This window comes from Arachis hypogaea, chromosome 15, assembly GCF_003086295.3.
Source record: "Arachis hypogaea cultivar Tifrunner chromosome 15, arahy.Tifrunner.gnm2.J5K5, whole genome shotgun sequence".
In the NCBI taxonomy this organism is placed as follows: Eukaryota; Viridiplantae; Streptophyta; class Magnoliopsida; order Fabales; family Fabaceae; genus Arachis; species Arachis hypogaea.
This window is the reverse complement of record NC_092050.1, coordinates 154906242-154928100: the sequence shown is the minus strand read 5'-3', so window position 1 is coordinate 154928100 and position 21859 is coordinate 154906242. Positions and strand designations below refer to the sequence as shown.

General features: G+C 33.6%; 2 protein-coding genes across 2 annotated transcripts; both read right to left on the bottom strand.

Moving 5' to 3' along the window:
• Window positions 1–194: 194 nt before the first annotated feature.
• On the bottom strand, window positions 195–2499 carry LOC112751574 (probable aquaporin TIP-type alpha). Its single transcript, XM_025800762.3, has 3 exons — window positions 2024–2499; window positions 1348–1598; window positions 195–888 (listed from the first exon to the last, which is right to left on the bottom strand). The coding sequence occupies exons 1-3, from the start codon at window positions 2154–2156 to the stop codon at window positions 505–507; spliced, it is 768 nt and encodes a 255-aa protein (XP_025656547.1). The 5' UTR covers window positions 2157–2499; the 3' UTR covers window positions 195–504.
• A 5319-nt stretch (window positions 2500–7818) lies between these two features.
• Window positions 7819–10416, bottom strand: LOC112749336 (leucine-rich repeat receptor-like protein kinase PXC1). Its single transcript, XM_029292796.2, has 3 exons — window positions 10121–10416; window positions 9341–9727; window positions 7819–8585 (listed from the first exon to the last, which is right to left on the bottom strand). The coding sequence occupies exons 1-3, from the start codon at window positions 10287–10289 to the stop codon at window positions 7975–7977; spliced, it is 1167 nt and encodes a 388-aa protein (XP_029148629.1). The 5' UTR covers window positions 10290–10416; the 3' UTR covers window positions 7819–7974.
• Window positions 10417–21859: the final 11443 nt, after the last annotated feature.

Below are 21859 nucleotides of genomic sequence, written 5' to 3'. Positions count from 1 at the left end.
CATTGTACATCTCATATTTTAATATACGATTATATTATGTATTTACCAAAATCAACCATCAATATAAAATATATATTAAAAATTAAATTAAATTACACACTAATCTTAATATATAAATAACATTTTTATTTAATATATATTTTATATTAATAAATATAAGAGCTTATAAAAATACTAAAATGACAACAAAGAACTTGAAAGGGTATGCATCATCAAATTTATTAAGGTTACATAGAAGTGTGTTGCTATACAAAATAAGGTTCATATTTTATTCAAAAAGTAAAGACAGACAAAGGACAACAAAGATAAACCCACAAACAACAAAGTCTTTTCTTTTGGGTTTAAATAAAACCCAAAATACACATAATTGGAAGTAAAATGCATACACAAGACACAAAGAGAAACCCCACTACAAAATTAACCCAAAAAAAAAAAAAAAACACAAAGCATACATTAAAATTAAAATATTTCGATACAGTATTATTAGGGCAGAGGTAGAGGTAGCTAGTAATCTTCAGGAGCCAAAGGTTGATGAGTATGAGGAGGCTCAACTGGGATGATAATGTACTCATACATGATTGCTGCAATGGCTGCTCCAATGAGTGGGCCAACCCAATAGATCCAGTGGTAGTGCCATCTCCAGCCCACCAAGGAAGGCCCAAAAGCAAGTGCTGGGTTCATGCAGGCCCCATCAAATGGGCCTCCAACAAGGATGTTTGCTCCAACAACGAGCCCAATTGCCAAAGGTGCAATGGCCCCAATAGAACCCCTTTTGGGATCAATAGCAGTGGCATATACTATATACATAAGCCCAAATGTCATCACTATCTCAAGTATAAGCCCATGTCCTGCTCCAAGCCCTGATGTCACATGGAACCCTCCTGGTCTCTACATTCACCCATTTCAATGCAAAAAAAAAAAAATAGATCAAGAAAAAATTAAAAAATATGAACTTAGTAAAATAATAAAATACAGAATTAATCATTAGACCCTTACCCAAATTTTAAGAGTAACTTGATCCAAAGGATTAAATTCTAATCTAATTTTCTCCTCCTTCTTTTTTTTTTTAATTCTATTCATTTAAAACATTTGTCACTCCAAAAATTTAATCGCTTCAAAATTTAATGTATACTAATATAAATTATATCCAAATACATAAATATTATAAGTTTCTTAATTTATTTTGTGATTGACATAGTTAATAATAATTAAGAAAACCCTAAAACAGGAGACCATACATATAATATAATATTTACATGATGTGATGATTTTGCCTAAACTTTATTTTCAATTGACCTAACTAATAATAGCTTAAAGCTAAAGCTCAATAAAAAATTTGTATATTACCATGTTGTTGGTGACAAGCCTCAACAAGAGGGAAGCCACTATAGAACCTAGAAGTTGAGCAACCCAGTAATAGATGGCACGGACGACGGAGATTCTGCCGCCGATGAGAGCTCCGAAGGTCACCGCCGGGTTGACATGACCACCGGAGACATGCATGCTAGCAGAAACCGCCGCAAATAGTGCAAATGCATGTGCAAGTGCAAGTGACAACAGTTCTCCAGCTGAGAATGCTTCATCCTTGTATATCCTATCTGTAATTATAAAATAAATATATAAAAATCCATCAAGTAATCTAGCATGCATCTATTATTCTTGATTATATGATTAATAAATTAAATTAAATTAAAGTAGTTAGTTTAGATCAACACAATAATACAAAAATATCCAAGCTACCTTAAATTAAATCTCACCTTCAACTTTTTAAGCAATATTTTTAAAGTAAGGGGAAAAATTAATATATATTTGTTCCTAGAAAGCATGAAAAACAATTTTTTTTGTAAAAAAAAAAAAAAAAAGGAAACTACAATTAGACTGAAAATTTTTCATAGAACTAAAAAAGTTATAAGACCATAACTATATTATTTAAGTGTAACCTTACTATATTGTATATAACCTAATCAATACAAATGGACAAGAAGACATTCAAATAAAACCATGAATTTATTGAAATACAGACCTAGAGCAAGGCCAGTGCCTTCTCCAGCAAAGACAAAGATGAAAGTGGATGCAAATTCAGCTAAGGTAGCCCTCATGGAATCAGGGTGTGTTGCCTCATCAACCCTCCCAAAAGCATATCTTCTAGTAGCCATAATATAATGCTACTAATTAAGATTCTTCCTTCAAACACAACAAATATATATATGTATGTTTATGTTCTTATGTTCCTTAAAATGTCAATGTGTATATGTGTTATTGTTGTTCCTTAATTCACAAAAAGAAAGCTTAGAAGAGAAGATATATTCTTGATGTTGTTTTCTTTTCAGCAACAAAATAGTAGTAGTAGTGATGAAAAGAATGGAACTTTGATAAAGGGTGGTGATGATAACGAGAGAGAAAGAAGAAGGGGTCTTTTGCATGGGTGAAAAGTGTTGTGAAAGTGGTGTATAAGAGCAACACTTTGGTGAGACACCTGGTTTCTCCAATGCTAAAAGGTGGCCACGTATTCATATGTGTTGGCATATTCATGTTTCATTCCATACATATCATCAACAAAATCATGTGTGGTTATTTTTTTTATATTTTTATGTTTTTCTGTGATTTGTGTTAGAGTTGATCCTCATTTCTCTTTTTCCACATCACTAAGGACAAAATCCAAAGTGTGTAATCTTATAATATGTGTGTCCCACTCGCGGTTGCGGTTTCCGTGACTTATTGTCTCAATATGTTTATTGAATTTTGTGCTCTGATTTATTTAATTAGTTCTAGATATACTTTAAGAAAGTGACTAAAACCTCAAAGTGATTTCTGAGATTAGACGAATTACTCATATTTGTCTTTGACTTTTAAAATTTACTAACATCATTCCTCACATTTAGTTCCGAGACTCATAATTGCCCTGCAATCCTTTTCGACGCCAAGTCAGCAAATGGAGGGATGATCTGACACCTCTAATACCACGCTGGAGCCAGCAACGGCTAGCTGATGTGGCGAATCTGAATTTTGTACCCAATGTGGTATCTGGTTCCATTAAAACCCTAAAAGCTAAGAATCGTTATTATAACTAGTATCTCTTCTTCTTTCCTTCGTCCCATAATTCTGGTCCACCATTGAAGCTCTGAAGCAATGTTTGGAGGTGAAGGGCAAGCCAGTGGGAACTCGATACGGTCAACAAGCAATGGATACAGGGCAAAGACCCAAAATCGTAGCAGGACTACGCGTGTACCAGAATGGTGTGGTTGCGGCTGCCGACCTATGCTTCGGTGGTTTGGGACATATTCCAACCCAAATAAGCCCTTTTTTGGATGGCCAAATTATAATGTTAGCTATAATTGTTGATTTTTCCTGATTTTTCATTCCTTCCCCAACTTCTAATTTGGTTATTGAAACATTCGTTGATTGCAGACAATTGGTAAAAGATGGTGTGGTTTGTTTGTTTGGGCAGATGTTGGGCAAAAGGCTGTGTCTGCAAAATCAGAAAGTCTTAACTATAATGATGAGCAGAAGATGATAGAAAGTTGGAGGCTGAAAAAATTAGAATCGGATGTTAGGAGTCAAAAATTTATGATCAAATTATTGTTTATGGTTGTTTCTGTAATGCTGTTGTTCTTACTAGTGGTATTTTGCAAACTTTGATCTCAATGTTGAGTAATGATGCGATTGAGTTCATATGTATAATATTTGCATGAATGAAAAAAGGTTGCTCAACATGTAACTGTGTTAGCCAACCTGTTAGAGATACTAACTGTTTTTGTACCACTAAAGAAAATCTGGATATATAGCAATAGCAAAATATAGCAATAGCAAAATATATTTATCATTTTAAATTAACAAAGTCATGATTCATAAGTTTTGACTGCCTTACAAAGCCATAAGAAGGTGATGCTAACAAAATAAACATAACCATATGTCTGGTAACAAAATAAACCTAACCGAACAAGCATGTTATACAAAATTACTTTCAAATTGTCTTATATAAAATAACTCCCAATACAACAAGCAAGAGTCTTCAATTTTTCTTCCTAGGTGCCTTGAATAATCCCGGAGTGGGAATGAACTTGAGGATACTGCCAAGTCTTGCAGCTGTTCCTGAGCTAGCACCTTGCATGGGATTAACTGGCGCATGGGCAGAAGTTGGTGAGATAGATGATTTTCTCTTTGGTGGGAGCTTATCCGGTCTTGACTTAGTGATGGTACAAACTTCAGCAGCCTACAAGAATTGTAGTATATCAGAGGATGCGGTTATAATTACATCCTTTCACCTGACATGTAGCCCTCATCCTCACATTGTCATTCTTCCTGAACCTAATCCGTCTGCCCTCTTGGATTGTGAACTCCCTAACAGCCTCTTTAAAGTTCTATTTTGTGTTGAATTTCATGCCAACTTCCAGTTGCAGTTCTCCAAATCTTATACCTTCTCTGAACACAGAACAAACATCTTCGGACTCCTCATCTGCCCCCTCATCCTCTGAATTCGGGGGAGTCTTCATTTCTTCAGAATGCCATGAATTTGCCCCATCTGAGTCAACCCCTGGATCATATGCATTATATGCATCATTCCCTATTCCACCCACAAAGCATAGGTCCACATCCCCATCTGAGACCTCCTCAACAAATGCATCATCCTCAATAGTAACTTGCTCTTTATCCTTAGCAAACGCAGTAGCAGGAGCATGTTTAAATCTGATGTCTTTTTTAACAGTCTTAGCCTTACAAACATCATTATCATAATCATCATCATCAGACGAAGAACTATCTTCGATCATTGGCTTATACAAACTATCTTCGTCACTATCATATGAATCAGAGGATAGTGCATCACCTCCCTCCTGTCGTGCTTGCAACATCGCCTTTCCCTTAGCAACACTCCTCGTACAAGGCCTAAAATTATGGGTGGTTGTTGTCGTTTTCTTCTTGAATGTGGATTTTAGTGTGGAGTTGGATGTTGCTGTTGACACACTTTTAGGGAGAATAGGCTTCGTAGGAGGCATTGGCTTTTGATTAATAGGAGGCTTCGACTGTGGATTAGTGGGAGATTTTGGCTTTTGATTAGTAGCAGGCTTTACCTGAGATTGATCATTTGGATTGGCAAGAGACTTCTCCTGACTTGGAGGTTTTGGATTCGTGACAGATTCTGGCATAGTTGGAGGTGTTGGAGTAGTAGGAGGAGTCGGATTAATTGGAGGGTTAGGAATGTCAATGATGTTGACAGGCGTTGACTTATTTTGGGGGGATTCACTGCTGGGGTTTCTCGTTTTGTCATTAGGAGTGACCATAGCACCTTCTTCTTCTGCAACAACCACTCCTGTATTGTCCATGCCCGTCTTTTCCTCCTCATCTTGTAAATAATCTGGAGATGACACCCCATGCTCAAAATACACATCCACCAATTCATTATTCTTGTGAGCAAGGAAACACATCTCCCTAAGCTCGTTGTCACTCTTTAGATTCCTTAATCCAGTTTCTAACGTCCTTCCGGGGACTAGCCACCAACAATGAAGGATCTTGTCATAGCCTAACTCCTTGTAATAATTCCTTATGAAGAAAATGTCCAAGGTATCCTCATCCAGATCATCTAGGCAAGTTAAGTTATCAGGGGTATATCTCAAATTTCCTTCATCATCTTTCTCAAAGTTTCCTCCATGATGAAACATTATATCCAACAACACATCCATCTGCACCAACAAATCAAAACCATTAAATTTCACACAATCGTATAAGAGGACTTCAACATCATATTAAAATCCTCTGCATTAATATCACAGTCACCAACATGCATTAACCCACTATTGAAAAAATCTCTGTTTCATTGCCAAAAAACAGAGCATATACACACCAAACCTTTTGTCCTAACAAAAATTCTTAAATACAATCCTTTAAGGTAATGCAGCCATGAAACTCTAGGACAACCCAACACAGTAACAAGGCAATCATACACCTTCATCATATATTGATTCATGAAATAAATTCAAAAATTATTTCAACCAACACATACTTCAACGATGCAGAAGACAGAGAAACCACTTGCCTCCAAAGGAACACCAAACTCTTCAAACGAAGTGTGACAGTGGAAGAGACGGGGAAGACGAGGCTAAGTCGCTACCATTGATGAGAGAATGGGAAGACGAAGACTGAGCGTAGAGGAGAGGAGACGAAGTGTGAGAGTGTTCAAACAAATATGGTGAAGGCAAACCGTTTTCAAGGGCTTCAACTTAAGAACGACGTCGTTTACTTTTTCATTGGGCGCCAAATCAATACTGCGTCGTTTCACTTGGCTCTAGCGTGGTATTGGAGGTGCCAGATCATCCCTCCGTTTACTGACTTGGCACCGAAAAGGGTTGCAGGGCAACTATGGGTCTCGGAGCTGAATGTGAGGGATGCTATTAAGAAATTTTGAAAGTCAAGGACAAGTATGGGTAACTCGCCTAATCTCAGGGACCACTTTAGGGTTTTAGTCTCAAGAAAGTATGTACAATTATTTTTTATTCTTTTCTTTGCAACAGTTTGTATATCCATGGAAAAAACTGTTGATGAATTAGTTTGTGTTTACAGTTTTTAAAAATTAATTTGTATTTATTAAAATAAAAAATTTAATATAATTTTATATATTAATTAATATTTAAATTTAATTTTTATATTAATATTTATTATAATATTTTTAAATTTTTAAAAATTATTTTATTGAACACGTTTGTTGTTACTTATATTTATTAAAATTTATTTTTAATTTAATATATTAAATATAAATATAAATATTATAACTTTTAAAAAATTATTTTTTAAAAATTATTTTTTATAAATTATTTAAAAAGTAAAAAATTTATCAAATTAAACATTATAAAATCTTAACCGTTTGTTGTTTGTAAAATTATAATAAAATCATAATAATGTTTATACCGTTTGTTAGATATCTAGATTACTAGATACATTAATTTTTTAATAAATAAAAAAATGACAGTTATTTTGAAATTAAAAAAAAAAAAGAGTATTAGTTAAAAAGTTTGAACATTGTTATAATTTTTTTTTTTTTATCAATTTTGGCTAATTTACACTAGACATTTAGGACTAACTCTTGGTCACAAATTTCCTAATTCACAAAATTCATGTCCAAGTAAATTTTTATTTAATTAAATCAGATCAAGAATATGTAGCACTCAAATCATTCAACTTAATAGTGGCCAATGCTATCGGATCTCTACCCAATCTATGAGCATATGATATTATATGATGAGATGGTATCCAAGCTTAACTTTGCTTGCATGGTTATTGACTTATTGTCAACATGATAAGCTTGAACTAGCCTATACTCAGAGCTCAGTAGTTCACATTCTCTCTTGGACTTATTTGATTTGTTTGGTCAAGTAAATAAGAATATAAAAAAAAATGCAGAATTAATTTTTCATTAGTTAATATTAATATTTTTATTATAAAATTATTTTTATTAATATTTAAAATTTTAAATTTTGAATTTAAATTTAAAATAATCTGCAGCAATAAATAAAACTGTAATGTTTAGAATAAATATATAAAGAATATTTTAAAAAATTTATATTGACCAAATAATAATTAGTTATCTAATTAGATTGAGATAATAACTTAATTGATATCGAATTTCTAAATTTTCAAATACTTTTTTTTTTAATCTCAAAACTACGAAGAAAAAAAAGTATTTGGGACAAACTCTATCAACTACTCTAATAGAAATAACAATTCCTCAACAGTAAATTAAAAAAAAAACACATACACACTTCTAGAATACTGTATGTGCAATTGTTGCCAAGTAATCTCTGCTTTTGGATGATATGCCATATGATCTGAAGTAATAATAATGCATGGAATTTTGCTTTGAGTGCTTAATTAATGCACTATGCTAAATATACATTAAAATTAATCACTAAAATTAGTTATTAGTATAAAATGTATATTGATATACATTAATTTTAATGTACAAACAATATTTTTGTTAATTAATTATTGGCTCTTGTGATTTTGTTCTATCTCTTGTATTGTCCTTAACACTTGACTCATCTTAGGCCTATTATGTGGTATAACATGAGTGCATTCTAGTGCTAATTCAGTTAACTTCAACATTGCATCATGCCCTTCTTTTTCTGCTAATAACTCTAAATCCAATATATCTGTGGACCAATCATTGTTCACCACAGTTCTCACCCAATCTGAAAGATCACTTACAATATCATCATCATTAGCACTAGTTACTTGGCCAGGAATCTTCCCAGTTATGATCTCAAGCATGATGATACCAAAGCAATAAACATCTGCTTTGTGTGTTAGTTTCTTCCCTTTGACAAATTCTGTTGACTTGCTTATGGCTAGTTTCTCAGCATGGTTTTTCTTCTTTGAGCTTAGAAGTGGAAAGAATCCATAATTTGTGAGCTTGGAATGGTTATAGGCTCCTTGGCCATCTTGTTGGATTAGGACATTGGTTGATTTTAGGTTTGCATGAGGGACCTTTTGATATGGCAAACATTCATGAAGAAATGCAACACCCTTTGCTATGTCTTTGATAATGGACATTCTTGTGCTCCAATCAAGTGACATTCTTCCAATTCCTCTACCCTCTAGCACCAACAGATTATATATGAATCTTTATGTTAGTGTCTTAATTTAGGGTTTAATGTGTGGTTTGTTTGTCTTAAAAAAAATCAGTTTTTATAGAAATAATAAAAATTTAAGAAAAACTTTTGGGCCAGCAATTTTTAGTATTTTTGTTTATCATTTGATTAGTGCAATACTAAATTGTCTTTAACAAATAAATTTTACTAATTCATACGTACAAATTCTGGAAAATGTGGATATAAACATCATTAATTCATGTATGTAAAATTCTGGTAAATATAAGTACAAAGTATATACTTTTTATTACAAAATATCTATAAATATGGGTGCAAATTATTGCTGGCAAAAAAAAAAATTTGTTGACTATATAGTATTGTTCAAAATTTAAAAAGTAAAAAAATTTTGACTTTTTGTAAAAGTAAAAAAAAAAATATTGAGAATTATTTTTTTTTCCAACTAACTATTAACCAATACTTTTTTATCCCTTAACATTTTTCCATCAACTATTTGGATGAAAATAGTGAATGATAAATAAACAATTTTTATGTATGTAAAAAGCATTTCTCACCAATATAAAAGTCAAAAAAAGAATATATAACCAATTAATTGTCATTTAAATTGAAAGTACAAATTTACCTACATAGTAAAAGTTATTGCTCTTTCAATCATAAAGAAAATTTGAGCTGTAAAAACAATGTTAATAATTTTGTGGTTTCTTTAGAATTTAGGAAAGAAAGGAAAGAATTAATGTACTAACCATGTAAGAGCTCAAACAAAGTTCCATCATTCATAAGCTCATAAATGATGAGCTTTTGCTCCTCTGAATAATAGAAAGATATAATCTCTACAAGATTTTCATGCTTGATGCTCCCAAGCAATTGCATCTGCTGAAGAAATTCCTTTTTGCTCAATTCATTCATGCAGCTAAGCTTCTTCACAGCAACAAGAGCACCATTTTCAAGTGTTGCTTTGTATGTAATACCCAATTTGCCCCTCCCTAGAACTTCTGCTGATGCCCTTAACAAATCATCTAAGTCAAATACTGGAAACTTCTTGTTGGAAAATTCCAATCTTCCTAATCTTTCAGAGTCTTCACTGAAGGAATGAGACACCATTTTCTTTGCCCATGCTCCAAATACATACCCTGAAAATAAAAACATTCATTATATTCATCAATATGAGACAACATTTTTCTTCATGACCAATTTTCTAGGCTTTTGAAGACAGGGGAGATTCAAACTATCAAACTAAATGAGAAATCACAAACTTGATCTAAGATCTAAGACAACAAATATGTTCTAAGTAACGCGTACTAATTCGCGTGTACAAATTCACAATTTGTCTGCGTACCGAAACGTCATAAGTACATTTTTCACATAAAATATTTTACTTGTATTGTATCACATACAATTTTTGTACCAGAACGTATTGCATTCTATGTAACTATTATTCGATTGGTCTTTCTGAATTTACACTATTTACTTACTATAAATTTAACTGTTGTTACAACATGCTTGAAAAAAGACATCAACCTTACCTGCTGAATCTTTTGAATCTTTTCTTCTTGTTTCTTCTGCACTAGCCCTTCTTTTACAAAACAACAAAGCAATGATGATCAGAAACGGAAACAGTGCAGAAGAAGAAGCAATCAGAGCAATAATCCAAACTTTGAGTCTCTTATTTTTTCTAACTTCTGGTTCTGGCATAGGAGATGGAGAAGGAGAAGGTTCAGGACATAACTTATCCAATGGCTTCCCACAAAGATCTGTGTTATTGTCAAAGGAACTCACTGGAAACCTTTGAATCACATGAGTCTGAGGAATAGGCCCCACCAAGTGACACAGGATACGTCAATACACAAATTTTAAAATTTTATAAGATACGGAGACATTTATATATATAAAATATAATGTATTTTTTAGATAAATCGAAATGATATTTTGATATTTTATTAATATTAAAAGTTTAAAACATAAATTATTTTTTAATTTTTTTAATATTTTATTTTAATCATATAAAGCATTTAAATATTTTTTATTTTAATAAATAATAATATATAATATTTCTAAATTTATTTTAAGAATACATGTTAAGAATAAGACTAGAGACGCTGACACGTGATGGTATTTAATTAGGTGTGTCCAAACGAATTCAAAGAATAAATTTTTTTATTAAGACATGGTTAGACACAGCAGACACGCGTGTTGAACGAGTGTCTGAAATGTGTCCGACGCGCAGACACAGCAACTCAATGAAGTGTTCGTACTTCGCAGGTCATTTGTCATCCATATTATATACGTATAACTAACAATTAAAGAAGAGTAAAGTGATAATTAGATTCTCAAGAATTTCGACCTCGGACTAATTAGTCCTTGAAGAAAAAAAGTATCCATTAGATTCTCCACGATAATAAACAATGGACATGTATATCCTTCCATCAATAGATACAACGAAACAAAACTAAAGTTGTCTATATATTTCTTTATTTATAGTTGTGTGTATTCCGTTGCTGTTATGTGAGCATAAAACGATGTAATTTTGAACAGTGAGACATCTATTATCTTTTGAATTTTTATATAACATTTATCAACTCTCTCTATTTATTATAAATCCGATCTTACCAAAACAGGCAAAAGTTTAGATCCAAAAGTTGTTATCTATGTGACGATCTTTCATAAAAAAATACTTCATAGTAGGTAACGATACATATAAACACCGTCGTTAAGTTTTACGTGATAAATTAATAGAAGAACATCACATGTTCACGTTTGTTATTGTGGAGGATCAAATTAATTTTTTTTTCAAAGACTAATTAATCCAAATTCAAAATCTTCAAAAACTTAATTGTCAATTTATTCATTAAAGAATAAGGTTAATGGTAAAAACGACCTATGAAAGAATTAATTCAGTTTTTGAAAAATCAGATCTTTTTTTTTTTTTGAAAGTAAGAGCTCAACACAATAACGTTGAGCGATCAGAACTAGTCAAGCAAAAACACATAAAAACCTACTTAAAAATGAAGACACCCAAACACATAAAGGTCCCCTGTCATCTCCGGCATAGCCATCAACAACAAGAGGGAGCAACACCTCTCCACTCATTAACGCTCGTCATGGTCATGTTGATAACTTCTTCAACACCTCTGCTTTGATCGTGGAAGATCCTTCTGTTCCTTTCCATCCATATATTCCAAATGACAGCACAAAAACACCTTAGCCGCTGCTCACGATTCTCCTTACTCCTTGGTTCCTCTGTCCAACTGAGATAGTGCTCTTTCAGCGAACCCGGATAAGACCATTGGTAGCCGAATCCTGATATCCAAGCACTCCACACCTGCCAAGCAAATTCACATCCTAGAAACAAGTGATATATATGTTCCAATTCGTTATTACATAACATGCATACAGTGTCCTCCTGTCTGATAATTCCAAATCGGCTCAGCCTTTCTTTAGTGTTCACTCTGCCTATTAAAACAAACCAAGCAAACAGCTTCACTCTTTGTGGAACCAGACCTTTCCAAATGGTGCTTGTGAAGCTGTAGCTGGTCACCTCCTCTGGAAGCCTTTCAACCTGCATCACCTGCACAAATGAGTAGTTGAATAGACACCTTGCCTATCATATTTCTAAATCACTCTATCCTCTCTGTGGTTTACTAATTTCACCAGTCTCAAAGCCTCATGTAATTGATTCAGAAGCTCCAATTCCCACTGAAAAAGCTCTCACCTCCATTAGAAATTCCAAATCCACTCTATCCCATCCCAAAACCCACAATCCCCAATAACAGATCCACACTGGTTTGAAATAGAGAATAGTCTCGGAAACCGGTCTTTCAGAGAACCACATAGTAGCCATACATCCTACCAAAATCGAGTCTGTCGCCCATCACCAATCTCCATGGACAGCCTTGTAACCATCTTATCTCTTATACGTTTATTCGTGATGTTTAACTGGCATATATCCTTCCAAGGGCCTCCTCTCGTAGGAAGGGCTTGAGTTGACAGTAGCTCATTGGGCTTCATATTATTACATGAACATACAATTTTTTTCACAACGGGCACTCTTCCTTAGCAAACCGCCACCACCACTTGAACAACAATGCTGAGTTTCGAATCATAGCGTCGCCAACTCCCAAGCCACCTAGTTTTTTTGGAGTCTGCACCATTTCCCATCTAACTAATGCCATACCATTCCTACCATCTTTCTTACTCCACATGAATCTTCTCTGCAGTGAAATCAACTTCTTAGCAACAGCTTTTGGCATCTTGAACAAACTCAAATAATACACTGGCAGACTGTTTAATACTGATTTGATAAGCACCAGCTTCCCAGCTTTGTTTAGCATCTTAGCTTTCCACAAGCTGAGTTTCTCCTCCACTTTGTCCATAATAGGTTTCCAAGTTTTCACCAATCTCGGATTCACTCCTAAGGAAATCCCTAGGTATTTAACTGGAAGATTGTCCCCCTTACAACCCAGGAGGTTACACATACGCTGGATCCACTGCTCGTCACAATTAACCGGTATCAAACTTGACTTATCAAAATTAATACAGAGGCCTGACATCAACTCAAAGTATCGCAACAGTCGCTTGTAATTCTTGATAGTCTCCTCATCTGGTGGGCAGAACAGAATAGTATCATCAGCAAACTGAAGGTGCGATAATTCTATTCTATCCCTCTCCACCAACAACGGTGATATACGCCCGTTCCTGATCGCCTCTCCAACCATTCGATGCAGCACATCCACCACCAGTACAAATAAAAAGGGAGAAAGTGGGTCACCTTGTCTCAAACCTCTTTCCATTTTGAAAGGTTTAGATGGCGAGCCATTTAGCAGAACTGACATAGAGGCAGTCGTCACACACTCCATAACCCATGTTCTCCATTTATGCCCGAAACCCATCTTTTTTAACACAATGTCCACAAAGCTCCATTTGACTCTGTCGTATGCTTTCTGAAAATCTAACTTGATTATTGCCGCTTCTCTATTTCTCTGTTTAAGCCAGCTAACCGTTTCACATGCAATAAGTGCCCCATTGTGTATTTTCCTTCCCTTGACAAATGCACTCTGCGTCTCCCCTACTAACCCTGGCATCACTGATCTCATCCTCCTGACTAGCACCTTCGAGATGACCTTGTAAACGCACCCGACCATACTAATAGGTCTCAAGTCTTTGATCTCCTTTGCGCCGACGAACTTTGGAGCCAATGCCACCCAAGTAACATTACTATCAGTCGGTAACCTGGAAGAATTAAAGAATCCCATCACTGCTGCCGTAAATTCAGGACCAATCTCACCCCAACACTTCTTAATGAAGTTCATGTTGTACCCATCACAACCTGGCGCTTTAGAAGACTCACAGTCCCACACAGCCTCCCTGATCTCCTCAGCCAATGGCAGCATCTCTAAGGTCACAGCATCTTCCTCAGCTATCTTCCCCACTAGACCATCTCTAAAGCCCATCAATGGAGTAGCTTCCTGATGATATAATTCCTTGTAGAACTCTTTGATAGCTATCTTAATTCTCGCTTGATTCCTAACTGTTCTGCCATTTATCACCAGAGTATCAATCCTATTGTTTCGTCTTCTTGTTGAAGCCATATTATGAAAGTATCTTGTATTTTTGTCTATGTCCTTCGCGTGCCGAGACCGAGACATCTGTTTCCAATGCATTTCCTTCCTTACGTACCATTTCTCATAGCAAGTAACCAACGCCCTTCTTCTAGCCTCCATCGTGGCATCATATACTCCATTGCTGACCATATCATCAATCCTCTTAATTTCTTCCTCAAACTTTGTGATTTTACTGTCCATCTCACCAAAATTAGCCTTGTGCCAACTCCCTATTGGGATCGTCAATGACTTCAAATTTTCTGTGAACTGTATCTCTCCCAAGCCTCTCCATTGCTCCCTGATCGTACTAAGAAATCCCTCATGTGTAAACCACGAATCTAGACTTCGGAACGGCCTTGGACCTCCCCTCAACTTTTTGTCCTCCACTATTATGGGGCAGTGATCTGACAATCCCCTTGGCTCCCCTCGTAAGCGAGTTTCTGGAAACTCTTCCAGCCACTCCACACAGAGCTCTATCTATACGGCTACAAGATCGACCTCGAAACCATGTAAACTTGTGATTAGTGAGTTCCAAATCTACTAAATGCATATCTTGTATCCAGTTCTTGAAATCTTCCGCTGACCGAGGTATAGTAGTTGCACCTTTTCTTTCCTCTTCATGTACTATTTCATTAAAATCTCCCATAAAACAACAAGGGACCTGACATAACCCAGCTATATAGCTCAGCTCCTCCCAAACCTGAAGCTTTTCATCTCTATTATGAGGGCCATAGACCAGTACGAAAGCGCAATGGAAACTACTCTTTAACATTACTCCTTCAACACACAACCACCTCTCTCCCTTATAGCAGTTAATCATGTTAAATACTGATTCGTCCCACATTAACAGAAGTCCACCAGACGCACCATCAGAGCCTACATACTCCCATCCTAACGCATCTTGTCCCCATATTCTTGCAACATCAAACTTCGTCATAACCTGTCTTTTAGTCTCAATCAATCCTACCAGATTTAAACTATATTTTTTCTTTAAGTCCTTCACCATTCTCAACTTCTCATCACCCCGTAGACCCCTAATATTCCATGCACTAAAATTTATTTAAAATTTTTTGTACACACCTGTTGTATTTTTTGTTAGGCCTGCATCGTCTCATCTTTGCCTTCTGCTTCGGCATTTTTCTCTTACAGTCTATTTCTTCATTTTGTGCCTGAAGGATTGCCATAATATCATCCTCTTCATTTAACAACATAATACCTGACTCTTTGTCCAGCTCCCACATCTTTCTGTTCTCTAGTAACTGTTCCTGCAATTCTGATATCTGGCTATCACTGTCCTCTGCTTCGTCAACAGAAACCTCATGCCCAGGAACATTCCTTCTAACATTCCTTCTATAATATATAATAGTAAATGAAATGATTTTTTATTTTGTCGATTAGATAATATTTTATAAAATGATTTATGTGATATATTATTATCTAATTAACAGAATAACTAATTTAACTAATTCAAAGTATCTGACTTTTTTAAAATATCAAATTCATGTTAATTGATTAATTAAAATAACTTATAATATAGTACTAATGGAAAGAGTCAAATATATGTGTATTTATGTTTATAGATGTAAAAATAATATACGAAAAATTAAAACAGTGAATATATAATAAGTTTATGCTTTATGTGTATTAAAATTGATTCCTTATGCTTAGATGTGGTGACTTCGTGGGAAGCAAGGAATGTCAATGCTTAGTGCTGGAAACAAAACTGTTTACTTATTTCATCTCTCTGAAAATGCGCATATTCTTGATGGTTGGCATAATGTAAATTATTAACATGATAATTAATTAATTATATTTACACCAACATAATTTTCAAGGCATAAATGTATTTACATGCTTTATATTATCCGAATCAATAATTAAAGAAAGCATGCATATCATCAGATTACAAAGTGTTCCATTTCATTAAATTAATAGAATAAAGAAAAGGTATCAAATCAATAATGGGATTTCTTAGGATTGAATAATTCGTTATGTATATAAGTATTCCTTTGGTTACTTTGTCACGAATTCGTTCATGATCTTATTCAAATTTCTATAATAATAATAATAATAATAATAATATAATTTTTATGTATGTTTAAAAGAGTTTTGCACACTAACAATCACATACCAGCAAAATAACTAATTTTTAAACTCATTATTTAAAAAACCATCCAATATAATTGAGCTAACTAAGTTTTAAACTCACATTCTGTCCTACAATACCTTAAATTAAGCTCGCTTATTATAGTGCAGTTGTGTAGACTTTATGCAATTGATCCCTTTTTTTTTCAATTAAAAAAGGTTTCGTGGAAGATAAACTAAAGCATTATTTTGATTTGATTAGTTAGTCGCCATAGATTTGCGGGCAAGCACTCCATGATAATTAATTTGCTGATGTCGTCACCTCCGCCTATAATTATCTTCGGACTATTTTTATTTAGAGAGTTGTTATACATTTAAGTATATTTTTATTTAAATTTATTTAAGTAGATCTAACATCAATAAAAATTATTTTCATTAAAAGAGCATATTATCACGCTCTTTCTTTATTTTTTTCTTCTTTTTCTCAATCTTGTTTACACGCTAAGCCCCGAACTTGGGACTACATAAAAAAAAAAGAAAATCCCTTCCCATTAGCAGAGTACGAGTCGGGAACATCAAGAAAAACCTAAGCTCGCGCCTTGGAAGACAATAGACTTATTGGTACCTAGATAGCGCCTCCTAACACGGGAAAGAAAAAGCTGCTGGGTTACGGACAAAAAATACTTATTCGAAAAAAAACCAGATTCCGTAGACTCGAACGCGACCAATTAACAACACTCCATTCTAGTCTCAAGATTTGGAACATTACAACCATATTGCCGATAGCGCTCTTTTCGTTTTTCGTCCCATCATCTGGTACGGCGCGTTTTCTTCTTCTTCGTTTTCTTTGCGTTTTTTTTCTTTCTCTTTCTCTTCTTATTTTTTCGTATTCTTTTTTTCACGTGTTTTTTTTATGGTTATTTTTTTGTTATTGTTGTTGCTGTATTTTTTTTCTTTTTCTCTTTTTTTTCTTAGTGAAAAAGCAGTAGACAAGGAAGAGTTTTGAATTGTGCAGAACAGAAATGAATGAACTGAAATTATATTTAGAATGAACTGAAATTGTTAGAAACAAGAGATTAAACTGGAAAAAAGATTTGTGTATTATTGAATGTATTCAAGTTGTCTATTCAAGTTGTCTACTCAAGTTGTCTGGGATGATACAATATAGAAGGGTATTTATAGGTACTAAGAGAATCATAATAATAAAGACGTAATATTCTATAATAAATATTTAGATCTACTAAATAATTCTAACTGATCCTAATTATATTCTAACAGAAACAAAAGTTAAATTCAGAAACAAAAGTTAAATTCAGAATATAAACTCGTTTCAAAACAAGTACAGACTAAATGCATCTTATTTAAATCCAGAATGAATCAAAATTACTTAATGATTGCGATATACAAACTTAATTCGAAAACAAACTCATAAACAAAATTGAATCATGAACAAAAACACATTCAAATTCATCAAGTGATTTTGCAGCATTATATATTTCTTCTTCTTTATTTGATTAGATGAACAAGACAAGAAAAGAAGAATATGATAAGAAGAGAAAGACTAAGATATTAAAATTGAAATAGAAAGACTAAGATTTAATATTGTGTTTAGTGGTGAAATATTAGAACTAAAATTTTAATTTTAAAACACAAAATTATAGTCCCTTCAATATTTTTAAAAAGTAAAGACAGAAGAGACTGAAATTTCTAGAATTAGAGATTGAAATTTGAATAATATTTCTTTTCAAAAAATACTTTTATTTAACATTTTAAATATATCACTTAATTTTTATATTTATCTTAAATTAGACATGATACTTAAACACAACTTAATCCAATACATTTTATATTAGATATAATATAGAGACTTAATTTAGTCTCACTCTCTCAGACTCTTCGTCTCTATATCTGTTTCTTAATTTTTGTCTTTTAATCTCAATCTCTCTTTTAAATAAATACACTAAAAAAATAAACACTTTTTTTTTCTTTTTCCTTTTTGGTATGCATCCTTTTTTTTCGTTTTTTTTTTTGTTACAGGTTTTTTTTCTTTCTAGTTTTTCTTCTTCTCAATTAAAAAAGAGAAATAAAATATATAAAAAAAAGAAGAAAGAGCAACAAGAATAGTAATAAGGCAGACAACGATAAAGAAGAGTAAACTACCATTTCTACTCATAAAAGTTGAAAACGTTGACATATCTACCCATAAAAAACAGAAATTACCATTTGTACCCGTAAAAAATAGTTTTTACAAGCAAAATTATTCAAACCTTAAAAAATTAAATAAAATTCTTAAACTACCCTTCTCTCCACCACTACCACTATCATCTAATCCCCCTCCTCTCTCTCTCTCAATGTTCCGCTAGGGCAAGTCTTGCAGGCTTCGATGGTGCAACCAGCTCTCCCCACCCGTGGAACATCGGGCCTTCACCCCCGAAGAAGACGACACTATAATCAAAGCTCATGCTCGGTTCGGTAACAAGTGGGCCACCATAGCCCGACTCCTTTCTGGCAAAACCGACAATACCATTAAGAACCACTGGAACTCCACCCTCAAACGCAAGTGCGCCTCCATGGGCCCCATCGACGATCCTCACTTCGCGCAGCCACTCAAACGCTCCATCAGCATTAGCGCCGCCGTACCCGTGTCAACGATGGTGGTGAGGTACTTGTTGCCGACGGTGATGGCGACGACGGAGGTGGCAGGCCGTGGCCCAACTCGTCCATGCCCTTCACCACTTTGAGTTTCCTGTTTTTTATTTTCTTCTCGCGCTTTTTCATAACTCAATCTTCAACCTCCTTAGGCAAAGATCCGAACTTTAGCTATCAGCTCCTGCTGTATAACAAAAGCATCAACTATAGTGTTGCTGTTATTACTTATATTAGTAGTAGTAGTAGTAGCGGCAGTTTCGACTGAAAACCCTAATCTCCTGAGATCGTCGATTCTAATATTGGAGTTAGGAATTGGGGTTAGGGTTTGGGGTACACCAGGAGGAAGGGCAAACAGATTATGAGTCAACTCGAAGAGATTTTGCAGGTAAAAGAGGGTGTGGGGGCAAGAAATCTGAAGATGGTTCTGTTGTTGTTGATGATGGTGAAGTCCTTTTTCTGGGTTGAGAATTCGAAGAAGCAGAAGAGAAAGAGAAAAGCAAAACACAGAATGAAAGCAAGAGAAAGAGAAAGAGGAAGGAGTTAGCAGAGTTGACGGATTATGGCGGCGGCGACGAGTTCAGAAAATGGAAGGAGAGAGAGGATGGGTTAGTGGTGGTAGTGACAGTGGTGAGGAAAAGATGAGAACATTAAGAGAGAGAGGAGAGGAGGGAGGGAGGAGATGATAGTGGTAGTGGTTGAGAGAAGAGTAGTTTAGAAATTTTATTTAATTTTATAGGATTTGGATAATTTTACTTGTAAAAACTATTTTTTATAGATACAAATAATAATTTTTATTTTTTATGAGTAAATATGTCAGCGTTTTCAACTTTTATGGATAAAAATGATAATTTACTCAACAAAGAAAGAAGGAACAAGATAAGCGAAAGGCAAAGCAAATGGGAGAGATTAGAGAGCGGATGATAGAAGGTGAAGGACAAAAGAAAGAAGAAAACTAGAAGAAAAAAAAAAGGAAAAAAGAAAGAGGAAAAGAAAGACAGATGATGGAAGGTAGAGAATGGAAGCAGAAAGAAAAAAAATAGAGAAAAAAGTGGAAAAAAAACTGGGATGTAAAAATTTAATAAAGCATAAAATTTAAAAAAAAAAATTATGTCTCATGTCCATAAGCGGTTCAACTTTAAAGTAGTAAATAAATTTTGTGTATTTGCATCAATTTGCGTTTTATTATTTTTTCAATATTTTTTTAACTTAGCAAATTAAAGGTTGAAAATGTGTTTTCATGAATCATGACTATTTTTTTGATGGATATGCACAACAAACCATCGTAGCCTGAACGTTTAGAAAATAAAAGTTAATATTTTAAATTTAGAATTATGGTTAGAAAATGGAATTTGAAGTTAGGGTTTAGACTTAAAATTTAGAAATATAAAATTTAAGATTTAAAATTTAAGTTTTGAATTAAGAATTTTAAAATTTTTTTAGGAGGTTTAAGATTTGGTATAGTATTTAGTATTTTATATTGAATAAAGTTTTATAATTAAATAACATATTTAATTACATTTAATTAAATTATTATAACCGTTTTTTACATTACGTCTTTTGTGTTTTTTTTTTTTCTTTTCATCTCTGATGGTGTTGTTACTTTTTCTTTTTCTTTTCCTTTTTTTTTATATTTCTTTTTTATTATTGTTGTTGTCACTACCACCATGTCATCACCTCTATCTCCTCCTCTTTCTTTTCTCATATGAATCTTTTCGATCTCCTCCTTCATTTTTTTCCTCCTCCTCCATTATCATTATTATCATCGTTATCGTTATTGTCATCATCGTCTTCTTCTTATATGTATAACAGTTCAGATCTAGAATGCACCGAAATTTCTTAATGATGACGACACAAAAACAAACTCATTTCAAAGCAAGTTCAAACTATAATATACCAAAATTACTTAATGATAATTCAAAACTCCTACTCGTCCTTCTTATTCTTCTTCATTGTCATCATCATCATCATCATCTTCTTCTCCTCCTCCTCCTCTTCTTGTTTTATCATCTTTCTATTTCGTTATCGTCGTTGTCATCACCACTACACCACCACTTCTATCTCCTCCTCCTCTTCCTTTTTCTTTTCTCATTTGAATTTCTTTAATTTTCTGCTTCCTTTTCATTCTCTTCCTCCATCATCATTATTATCATCATTGCTATCGTTATTGCCATCATCGTTGTCTTCTTTTTATATGTATAATAGTTCAAATCCAGAATGTACCGAAATTCTTTAATGATAACGACACACAAACAAATTTAGACTAAAAGTGTACCTTATTTAAATCCAAAATGCACCGAAATTACTTAATGATGACTATACACAAACAAATTCAATTAAAAACAAGTTCATACCAAAAGTACACTTTATTTAAATCCATAATGCACCGGAATTCAAATTCAGAATGCACCAAACTCAAAACTCCTCCTCCTCCTCATTTTTCTTCATCATTATCATCATATTCTTCTTGTTTTACCTTCTCATTATTCTTCTGGTTTACTCTCTTAACAAGAATAAAAACAAAAAAAATCAAAAAAGAAGAAGAAAAAACACATAATGCTGCAAAATCACCCGGAAGAGGAGGAGAAAAAGAAAAAAATGCAACAGCAACAACAAAAATAAAAGAACGACTATGAGAAGGAATGCAGAGATAAAGGAGGAGAAATGCGAAGAAATGTGAGAACGTGAGAACGTTCACGTAGTTGGAGTGTGTATTTACACTCTTATTAATGAAACTGATTTTTATTATATTTGGACTAACTTAGTTATAAAAAAAAATATTTAAATATGTAGCATGACTCTTTGAAATTTGTTGTTTATGAAATAAGATTTTGTGTTTAGAGTTTAAGATTTTGGATTAAGATTAAAGGTTAGAAGTTTTGAGATTAAAAGTTGTAGTTAAGAATTTAGAATTTAAAATTTGTTATTTAATTA